Raw genomic sequence first — 11,434 nt, forward strand, 5'->3', positions numbered from 1 at the left:
ATTCTTCCTTCCCACTCCCTCCTCTGGTCACCCATTGCCCCCTGCCAGATGTACCAGGCTGCCTTCTGTCCTCTGTTCCCACTTCAATTTTACAAGGACAGACACAATCAGTCTTTTGGTTTCTTTCTTATTTTTTTTCCTTCAAATATCCCCACAAAGACTATCTGCTGATCACATACCTAACAGAAAGGCTATCTGTGTCCTGCTCACAGCTGGTCATTCGAGGACTTCAGACTTGCAGTGTCTACATGGTTATGATGTCTTGAGTGTCCACATGCTTGTAAATAAACTCCTGCTTAAACAGGATTCACATGCAATTCTCTAAGAGCATCTGGTGCATTATTCATGCTCAATAAGTGTGAGCACTTTGTATCTTTTCTCTGCATAGTTGGGGTTTTCTGGAGACACATTCACCCCATGCTTCCCTAATCACACCTGACTCTATGATAGCAGTTGGGGGTGCACATGAAGCAAGCTGGTCTCCTACTTCTGAGGTGTGTTTATCAGAGGCAGTATGCATTAGCTCACAATTCCTGCAAAATTGGAAAACTAAAACAATGTCACTTGTGGATATCTTCAAGAAAATCATGATAGTGAAATATGTGATTCTTTATTCTTATCTTTACAAGGGAAAAAAGAGGAGTCATCTCTGTGGAGTGAGCCATTTGATGCTGTCAACATTCCCCAACAGATTCGAAGTTATTTAAACAGGCACAGAAGTAGGAATTAGCAGTGATTCCCATCCAGAATATAAATAAGACTGTTCAACTAGAAATAGATATGTATTCTTGTACATAACTGACATACAGATGTGGTGGTGAATTTAAACTCTGACTGGTTGTAAATAGAAATAATCCACCCACTTTATCAGAGCTTTTGTCTGGTTTTTAGCCCTGCAACATTCTAAAATAAATGGAAGTCAAGAAAAATTAAAGATGTCACTTGCAGTTAGGTACCCATGAGGTTTTATCTCAACTAATCAGATCTCACATGGAGCAAGACTTACTTTTTGCATCCAGACACATCCAAGTGAGGGCAGAGCAGAACCTCCTCATCAGCAAGTCAGCAAGTCCTAGGGAGGAGAAGGCTGCAGAGGTGGGTGGAGTGGCTGGTTCTTCTGCATGTCCATTAAATAATGGGCCTTGTTAACACTTCCACACCATCAGGGAAAATGAGGTAATGTGATTGGAGCTCTCTAGGGAGCTTGCCCTGGGAATATTTTTGGTGCCTATCACTGGATATTTTATTTCTAGATAACATTGATTGAGAATTCCTAGGGGCACCTTGTGTTATTTGAGAGAGCTTGAGAAAGAACAACCTGGGAAACATGGAAATGCCAGTTAGTGAAAGAAATTTTAATAAATTCATAGTAGAGGTTGATAATGTAGGAGTTTATCTGGCTGCAGAACAGGAGCTAATGGGGCCCTGTGGAGGGTCTGTCAGATTTTTGGAGGGAAGGTGCTTAGATATGCAGACGGTTTAGAGACTTACATATATACATACACGTATATGTATGTATGTATGTACATTAATGTCTACTCTGCCAAAGAATGTGCTTCTTGAATTGTGCTAAGTAGATTTGTCTTGTAGATTATAAACAAGAAAGTAACACACACAGCTTGGCCTGTTGCATGTGTGCAATTCCAGCTACTCAGGAAGCCAGGGAGGAGTGTCCCTAGTTTGAGGCCATCCTGGGCAATTTAATGACCCCTGACTCAAAATATAATTTTTTTTAAAAACGGACAGGGGATATGGGTCAATGGTTAAGTGCCCCTAGTTCAATACCAGGTATATGTTTTATTAATCTGTTATAACTTTTGTGGTTAACTTGAATGTGGTAACGTAGATATTTTCCATCTTTAGATGCCCATTAGTTCAAATTCTCTTTTTGTTTTCACTTGACTCAATTTTTTTTGTGGCAGTGGGTACTGGGGTTTAAACTAAGGGGCACTCAGCCACTGAACCACATCCCCAGCCCTATTTTGTATTTTATTTAGAGACAGGGTCTCAGTGAGTTTCTTTGAACCTTGCTTTTGCTGAGGCTGGATTTGAACTTGTGATCCTCCTGCCTCAGCCTCCCAAGCCACTGTATTACAGGCATGTGCCACCACTTCCTGCTGCTTAGTTTTACTTTTCTTTCTTTCTTTTTTTTGTGAATTTCTGTAGCACAATTTAAATGTTTTACTTTTTTTGATAAAGCAGAGTATAATAGAAAAAAAAACAATTAGTTTCCAGTAATATCTATATCTCTATTCAGAATTAAGTCTTCCACAGACATGTTACCTGGAAATAAAAGCCTGTTACAATAAGCAAAGCTTCAACCAGAGCGGCTACTTTTTGTGCCAGGAAGAAGTTCATTCCCATAGGAGGAATGATGTGCTATGTAAAATGGCTGTAAAGTCACAGCCTTGAGGGCACTGGAAGTATATTGTCCTATTCCACATTGAGTAGTTCAGTGAACTTCAAACATCAGTTTATCTGAAATCATGCTGGCAACCTTTAACTGGTATTTCAATCAGAAAAAATAAATAAGAAATCCCTCAACTGATGTTTCTTGATTTACAGTGTTAAAAGGTACACATAGTTCATTAAAGTAATTCTGGTTCAGAATTACACTTGAGACTCCTCACTCATATTCTGGTTAGCAGTACAAATCTTTCAGAAATTCAAGTTCTCCTTACTCAGTAATTTGTCAGCTAGGATACATTCAGGCAACAGCTGCAACTACAGAAAAGATGCACTGCCTTGGAGCTTTGGAAAGACATTATAATCTAGAATACTACTAGCAGACAAAAATATCTGTTACTGACTGGATAGCATAAGTGCAGTACAGCAAGACAAAACACGTATTCATATGTTGGCTTGTTTAAGCCTCAAGCCCTCAATCCTGTTGAAATTCAATAGTTTTATTCCTATGGTCTTTAATACCAAGAATTCAAGCTCCAAGAGTGCTAAAGTCTAACTTGTACTCCAAACCAAGCAGCAATGCAGTTTGCTACTATTGAGGCTGAATCCACACAAACTTCAAGACCAAGTCCAATAGACAATTATATAATACCCTCACAAAGTCTGAAAAATAATTACTCATATACATAGATGGTCCTTCAGAGATTTTACCTATAACAAATTTTTCAACAAACATTACTTAATGTATTGGAGATAACTGCGACTTACTAATCAAATATTTGAATACTTATACTTACCTGGGATTTCATTTCTGCTGAAAGAAATAGGAAGAACAGGACTCACTTAAAAAAAAACTTGAGAAAAGAAGGTAAAAATCTTATCACACTATCACTTTTGGAAGCAGCATAGAAGGGGCAGTCAAGGGAAAAACACTGGTAAAATAGGTCAAAATTAGGCCAAAAAAAATCTATATTATCATCAATGACAGTACCATAACTGTGCCCTTCATAACTGATAATCACTCCTAAATTTTTCATTTGGCACCAGATGGTGTGTTTAAGAGAAACACTCTGGGATGTTTTCAATCATACTCGGTTAGCTAAATTACAGGAGAATTTTTAAAGGAGGTGGAGGAAGAGAGAAGGAAATGGAAAATGGACCAGAAAAAAAAAATCAGTAATCTAAAGCAACAAAGCACTGGTAGCTCCAAACATCAGGTCAAACACTAAAATGACTGATATAGGCTCAAGTGGTTTATAAAACCTATAAAAAGACTACACCAGCAAAGTCCCTGTCAATCTGTCAAGAGTTCAGAAACTAAAACAGGGAGCCACATTTTAGCTTAAAACCTTATCTCAAGAAAATCAAAAACACTTCACATGAATAAAAATACCTGAAACCAAACATTTTTAAAAGCTCCAATATTCAAAATATAAAGAAAAAAATTAATTCAGAAGACTCAATCAATCCATGGAATCACAAAACGGATGGACAATCTATATTTCCTTTCCATACTAACCATCCCATGGAAGACCAAGGGAGATCAGACCTTCCAGACCTATGCACCACCTGGTTGCTGCAAAACTACGGAGATTCCTTGTGGAACAGCAGTTTTCCATCTCTGTGTCTCTCCCTATCATGCAGGAAGCAAATCTGGCTGTGCTATTCTATTACCATTATATATCACCCATCTGCAACATGGTACTGTACAGATAAGTAAAAATTGTGTTATCTAGTTCCCTTTCCCCCAGAAGGTTGAGGCTCAGGTATGGGGTAATTCTCCTGTGCATAGTCTTTATTTAGGCTGACTCAGTGACTTCGACAGGCTTAATCATGTGGTCAGGTTTGTTGCCAGCTGCATAATGCTCCCACATCTGCAGATAGAGCTGCTCTAGTTCCATTGTGTATTGTTTGGTGTTGAACAGAGGGCTAGATATTCTCTGCTTCCAGACTTTGCCACGAATTTTCTTTAGGTATTCCAGATCAGTTCCCAGTTTCACAGCTATGTCTTCATATTCTTGTCTATTTTTAGCAATAAGCTCAAGACAACCTAAGCAAGTGAGCTGGGAAGCTGCAACTCTGGAAGCAAGGGTCTGTCCTGGCATAGTCACCATGGGTGTCCCTGCCCAAAGTACATCCATCCCTGTGGTGTGCCCATTACAGAGTGGAGTGTCCAGGCAGACATCAGCCAGCTGGCCTCTCCTGACATGTTCCTCTTTAGGAGCAACAGGAGAAAAAATGATACGGTTCTGGGGAAGGCCCATGTTTTGTGCATATTGTTGGATATTGGGCTCTCCTACTGCTGGAAAACGCAAGAGCCACAGCACACTATTGGGAACACGTTTCAGAATATTTGCCCACATCTGCAAAGTAGAAGGGTCAATCTTATATAATTGATTAAAGTTACAGTACACGATGGCATCTTCTGGTAACCCATACTGAGAACGTGTGGTTACAATAATGGTACGGGGCACCTCCTCTCCAGTTGCAGCCTTATTGTTGATCTGTGTAGTTGCCAGTCCATTGCTAATACTGAATCCATTAATTGTTATCTGAATTTGTCCCCTGTTAATCATTTCAATAACTGCTTCTGCAATGGTGTTCATGGGAATGACAGGCATATTAAGAGCTGTGTTACTGCTATCTGCGTTGTCTCCTCCATCAGGACATTTCATCTTGACAATTTTCACATCTGGTAGACTATCAAGAAATGCTTTGAGATCGATGCCATTCAGAACTACCCGATTGTCATAAATGTGGCCATTGGACTTAAAATCAATGACTGCTTTTTTCTTCAGATGAGGGAACATATTAGCATGATCACCAGTAAAGAAAGTATGGGGCATGTAAGCCGGTTTCTCAGAATACTGCTCAGCAACTTCAGCTGGTGAAGTTTCCTGATCAGTGATGATATAATCCATGAAAAGTGCACCACTAGTCCCAGGATATCCCAGCCACATTGCCTGCATAGGAACTGGCCTGAGAGCAAAGAGCTCATTTCTAGCACCCTTGGTATAACCATTCATATTTACAAGAATATGAATTCCATCCTGATGGATGCGATCAGCTGCTTTTCCATTGCATGGAATCTGAGAAAGTTCAATGAAATGATTGGCTTCTGCCATCACCTTTACTCGAAAGTTTGTGCCATCATCTGGACTCAGGGCATAACAGAATACCTCAAATTTATCAGGATTGTGCATGCCTGGAATAGACTGCATAAGGTGAGAAGTAGAATGATTCCCAAAGTCAGAACTCACATATCCTACACGCAGTCGACCATCACTGAGCTTCAGGTCTTTTGGATGTTCATATGGTGGTTTATGAAGGACATTAATCTTATCCAAGCAGAGGTTCCCATGCCTCTCAGCAATAGCCTTCCTGAAGCCATGAGAAAGAGGATACAACATAGTATGATGAGGATGCACAGAAGGTAACCTGTTCTTCTCTAACTGGTCAGCCACAATATTGACCAACTTCTTCATTCGCTCATCATAGTCTGTCCAATCACAGACAATCTGTAGGCAATGAGCCAAGTTACAATAAGCATCAGGAAAATCAGGCTTAAGTTTCAGAGCTGTGCGGTAAGAAGCTATTGCTTCTGGAATATTCCCTGAATCCTTGTGAATGGAAGCCAGATTGCTGTGGGCATCTGCAAATGCAGGGTTAATCTGGATGGCACGAGTATAACACTGCAAGGCTCCCTGAACATCCTGCATCTCCTTTAGAGTGTTTCCCATATTAGAGTAGGCATCAGCAAAGGTAGGACTTATTCGAATAGCTTCTTTATAATGCATCAGAGCTTCCTGCAGCTTGCCCTGCTGCTGTAGTACACTTGCTAAATTTGAATGGGCAGCAGCAAACTCTGGGAAGACTTCTAATGCTTTACGATACAAGTGAACTGCCTCTTCAATGTTTCCCTGTTCTCATTTGATATTGGCTAGGTTATTCAGAGAGTCTGCATGGGTGGGACATAGACGAAGAGCTGTGTTATAGCAATCTTCTGCTTCAGCAACACTGCCCTTCTCTTTGAGAGCATTGGCTAGGTTGCAGTAAGCATCAGGGAAATGTGGTTGTAGTTCAATAGCTCGCCTGTAGGTGTCTATTGCCAAATCTATCAGGCCTTGCTCATAGTATACACAAGCCAGGTTGCCATGTACCACTGCATGATTTGGACTCAAGCTTAGGGCACGAAGGTAAGCTGCCACAGCTCTGTCAAAAATGCATGCCTCTTTCAAAACATTTCCTAAATTGATATAAGCATCCAGAAAATTTGGGTCAAGTGTAACAGCCTTTTCAAAGTGATGGATTGCAAGCCAAATTTCCCCTTGTGCATTGAAAACACAGCCAAGATTACTCCAAGCTACTGCAAAGTTCGGTTGCATCTCAATTGCTTTCAAATAACATGCCTTGGCTTCTTCCAAGCGACCCAGGGCTTTAAGCAGGTTCCCCAGGTCACTGCGAACACAGTACAAATCAGGATTGTACTGAAGAGCAGAGACATAAGCTTGTACTGCTCCTTCCATATCACCTGCTGCTACCAATGCAGCTGCTAGGTTAATATAACCATCGATGAAATCAGGCTTGAGACGCAATGCATGTCGATAATGTTCAATTGCTTCCTGCAATTGCCCTCTTTCCTTGTACACATTCCCCATATTCGAATAGGCTTCTGCCAGAAGGGGGTTCTGTTTAATTGCCAGGGTGCTAAAGTGAGCAGATCTGTCCAGCCTTCGACACTGGAAGTGTATAGATGAAAGTAATAAAAGCACACCAGTATTGTCTGGCTCTTGTCTCCAGAGCTGCATGGAGTGTCTTTCAGCTGCCTCAAAATCTCCTGCCTGATATTCTCGATGTACCAACTCAGCTAACCCTTGGAAGGAAAGCATACGTTTCGTTGGTTCTGTGGTGTCGGCCACGTTGCCCACGGAAGACACCATCTGGAGCTTCTTGAGGGAGAGCAAGAAGGGGGTAATTGACTCCAACTGCTGCCACTACTGGCAAGAATGTTTCTGGAGGTAGTAGGAAGAGGACAGCAGCTATATCAGTGTTTTGGAAGGTTTAAGAGGCGGCAGCAGTTAACAGGCTTTGAACCTTGGGAACTCTAGTTGGCCATCTACCTCTCACGGTCTTGAAATCTTTCTTCCTTTTTTTTAACCATTATATATGGTTTTATTTTGTCAGTGTTTTGTCCTTGAATTCCTAACATACATTTCAACTAACTTAGGCCCACTTTCAATGAGCACTTTGTCATTTTTTGTGCATTGAGAAAACTTATAGAATAAAGTAACTTATAATATTCACATAATAACTACCTTATGGGAAACAAAACCTGCTTTATATTTAAAAATTAAAAATTTGTCAATCATTTCATCACCAAATCATGTGATTGTCAATTCTGAATGTTCAATGCACTCTATCACATAGATCACAACAAAACTTTTTATTTTATTTAACTTGATGCTATTTCAAAGAAGGAGCTGTCAAAAGCTAAACAATGTCTAAACTTAGATTATTGGGTCTGGGATAATAGCTAGTGTTAGAGCGTATGGATAGCTTTCCATTTCCATTTCCATTTCAATATGGCTTTCCATTTTCAACAACTTCAAAGATGAAATGAGAATGGGTTCTACTCATTGGCTTCAAGATCTAAGCAGAATAGGGGCTAAATAACTGAATTAGGAATAGTAAGGCAGTTTGAAAGAGAGGGAAAGGAATAAGTAGATTTTAGAAAGGTTAAAAATGTGTTTATTATGTTACATTCAAAGACACGGTGTCAAGAGAGAGATCAAAATTCAAGATTAGGGTCCATTACATGAGAATGATGATAAAGATTTGAGAGTACCATATAAGAAAAGCTCAGAGGAAAAAAAAAAGAACATGAATTCTTACAGATACACTGGATGGAAGAAGAATTTTTTATAGACACAATAAAGATATTGTGTCCAACTAAAAAATAAATATAAAAGAAGTGATTTTTAGGGTACTAACTGAAGAAATCAAAATTTGTTTTTCTGTGGTGGAAAAGTATATAAAACCACTGAAGCAAAAGACCATCTGGAGAGAGAGGAGAAGCAGCAGATGGCCGTGTGGGTGAAGAATCAAGGGGAGGAATGGGGTAAGGTTTGTCTGCACCCCCTGGTCATCAGACCCCTGGACACGAGCCCACACTGTGCGGTCACTAGCACTCAGAACTTTCTCTGACAGTACAGTCTGTGTAGCGCAACCTTCATGTCTCGGTTCCTCAGACAGTAGATGACAGGATTCAAGGAAGGGGTGAGGATGGAGTAGAAAATGGATGCCAGGCAACCCTGGGTGGGGGAGTACTGAGACGCAGACTTCAAGTAGGTGAAGCTTGCATTGGTGTAAAACAGAAGGACCGTGGTCAGGTGGGAGGAGCAGGTGGAGAAGGCCTTCCACCGGCCATCCACGGAGGGCATCCACAGGAGGGTGGAGATGATGCGGATGTAGGAGAGGACCTTGAGGGCAAAGGAGTTCATGATGACACAGCTGCCCACAGCGAAGACCATCTCCTCGCTGGAGTGGAAGTCGGCACAGGAGAGTCTCATGAGAGGAGGAATGTCGCAGAAGTGCTCAACAACATTGGGCCCACAGAAGGGAAGGGAGAAGGTGTTGAGGGCCAGGAAGGCTGCATAGAGGGCCCCACCCACCCAGGCCAGGACCACCAAGGCACAGCAAAGCCTCTGGCTCATGACGGCCCCATAGAGCAAGGGCCTGTAAATGGCCATGCACCGGTCATAAGCCATGGCCGTGAGCAGAAAGTACTCGGTTGAACCAAGTATAAAAAATATGTAAAACTGAATGACACACTCAAAGTAGGAAATGACCCCAGATCCCTGAAGGGTGGTTTCCAGTGCCTTGGGGATGGTGACCGAGGTGTAGCTTAGATCCACAAAACACAGATTCTTCAGAAAGAAGTACATGGGCGAGTGGAGGCGGCTGTCTGTAACCACAGCTGTGATGACAAGGATATTCCCCAGGAGGGCAAAGGCGTAGACCAAAGAGAAAAATAAGACCGCCACTAATCTCCATTCTGGGATGTCTGAGAAGCCCCTGAGGATGAACTGGGTCACTCTGGTGTGATTGAACATTTCTCCCTCTCTGAAGCTGTGTTCTGATGCAGTGGCCACAGAGAGCTAAGCAAGAGAACAGAAAGGGGAGATGAGCTGGAAACCTTATGCACGAAGGTCTTTTGTCTACATCTTTTGTACATCTTCTCTCAATGGAAAAACACCCAAGAAGCAGCTTATGTAATGATCATAACTCAGGGAATTATGTGATGATTTTGATGAACCAATCTGCAGCCTGTGTCCAAGTCAACTGCTCTCATCACATTGCTGGAAAACAGAGCCTCATGGAAGAGAGGGAGAGGGGAGGACAAAGGGGGAGAACAGAGGAGAGGAGAGGAGAGGAGAGGAGAGGAGAGATGTCTCACCAATTTTTTCTCCCCCTTCATTTTGGATGGCTTCAGGTAAGAAGTTTCATGTATTTACTTCATACACTGCCACAGTTCACCACTTTGGGGTGTTTCAACATTAACTCCATCAGTGATGTTTCAGCCAATGGAGAGATGTGTATTTTTTAACTCCTTCCTTCCTCTTGGTGTGACTGCCTATAGATTCCCCAAGCACTCCTAGATTTTTTTGTATGATTACCTTCTTGCCCAATTCCCTTTACTGGTGGCAATTTTGCTGTCTGTCCCTAAACTATTGATTTTATTTTATTTTTTTGTAAAGTTGAATGATTTTACTGTTCTTTTGTAGTTTCAGGATTTACTAAATTAGTAAATGATTTTTTTTAAATTTGTGAAGTACAATTAACATATTGATCAGAAAATATTTAATATGTTAAAAACCAAGAAAGACTACCTCAACTTCTAGATCAACTTCTAGGTAATAATATAAACACAAAACAACAACAAAAACCAATGACAAGGAACAAAAGATATGGATGAAGGAGGACCAGATAAGGAGGTAGAGGAGAAGGAGGAGGGGGTTAAGACAGAGAATTAAATGCAGTCACTCTTCAGCAAAGCTTTTAGCAGAACATACAGGAGATAACAGGAATGTGTTAACTGCCAATCAGGATTCCATCTGTTTGTGAAGTTTGGCTGGGTCTCTTTTTATACTGCAAATGTTACCTGAAAGGAGGTAGGATGGACCTCTTTTCTCAGAAAGAATAAAGTAGAAGCCCATTCTTCAGAGCTCAGTCTATGACCTGCAGAAAAACGCCTTGTCTTTTAGAAGATTCTTGATCATTGTACCATGTGTAACTCAAACAACTGGATTTTGCAGTATGGAATAATACTTTTGAAAACACTAGATATCTCCAAAGATTAGAAATGAAACCTCTATATGAGCCCGCTGTCCCACTGCATTGTATTCATCCAAAAGAGCTAAAATCAGCATACTATAGTGACACAGCCACATCCCTCCATGTTTACAGCATGACTCCCAATAGCTAAGATATGGAATCAGCCCAGGTGCCTATGAAGAGTGAATGGATAAAGACAATGTGGTCTATATATGCTACGGAGTTTACTGAGCCATAAAAAAAGAATGAAATGATGTCATTTGTTGGTAAATGGATGGAGCTGGGGAAAGGGGATGGAACTGGAGAACTTCATGCTAAGTGAAATAAGAGAGTAAGAAAATCAACAGTGGAATGTTTCCTGTGATATGATTAAATACATCCATGTAAATTTTTGTCCACTGTCACCTCATGTGGAAGAGTCCTAGAATTGTTTCATATCCTCAAATACATTGAGGTGAAATAGATCACAATAAACATATTAGAGTTAGAATATCTAAAACCAGTTTTGAGGGATCTTTTATAAAACAACTCTGCTAAAGCCCAGGGAAATTGTCTTTTACTGAATGCATAAACTTGATGTAAGCCTTGTTTCTAGGTGTGCATACCAAATCCCTGCACCTTAGAAGTCTGGGTTTAATATTTATTTCCTACTTGCCATTTTTTTCCCTCTGCAGGCATGATCCTTCTGAGCAGG

General features: G+C 40.9%; 1 protein-coding gene and 1 pseudogene across 1 annotated transcript; both read right to left on the reverse strand.

Annotated features, from left to right (window-relative positions):
* Positions 1-3,646: 3,646 nt before the first annotated feature.
* LOC124099964 (UDP-N-acetylglucosamine--peptide N-acetylglucosaminyltransferase 110 kDa subunit-like) lies at positions 3,647-7,528 on the reverse strand (annotated as a pseudogene).
* Positions 7,529-8,594: 1,066 nt separating this feature from the next.
* Positions 8,595-9,518, reverse strand: LOC124099952 (olfactory receptor 10A7-like). Its single transcript, XM_046455222.1, has one exon. It carries the CDS (start codon positions 9,516-9,518, stop codon positions 8,595-8,597), a length of 924 nt encoding a protein of 307 aa, XP_046311178.1.
* Between the last annotated feature and the right edge of the window lie 1,916 nt (positions 9,519-11,434).

This window comes from Marmota monax, unplaced genomic scaffold, assembly GCF_021218885.2.
Source record: "Marmota monax isolate L192 unplaced genomic scaffold, Marmota_monax_Labrador192_F-V1.1 WCK01_AAM20220418_F8-fsc00662, whole genome shotgun sequence".
Classification (NCBI taxonomy): domain Eukaryota; kingdom Metazoa; phylum Chordata; class Mammalia; order Rodentia; family Sciuridae; genus Marmota; species Marmota monax.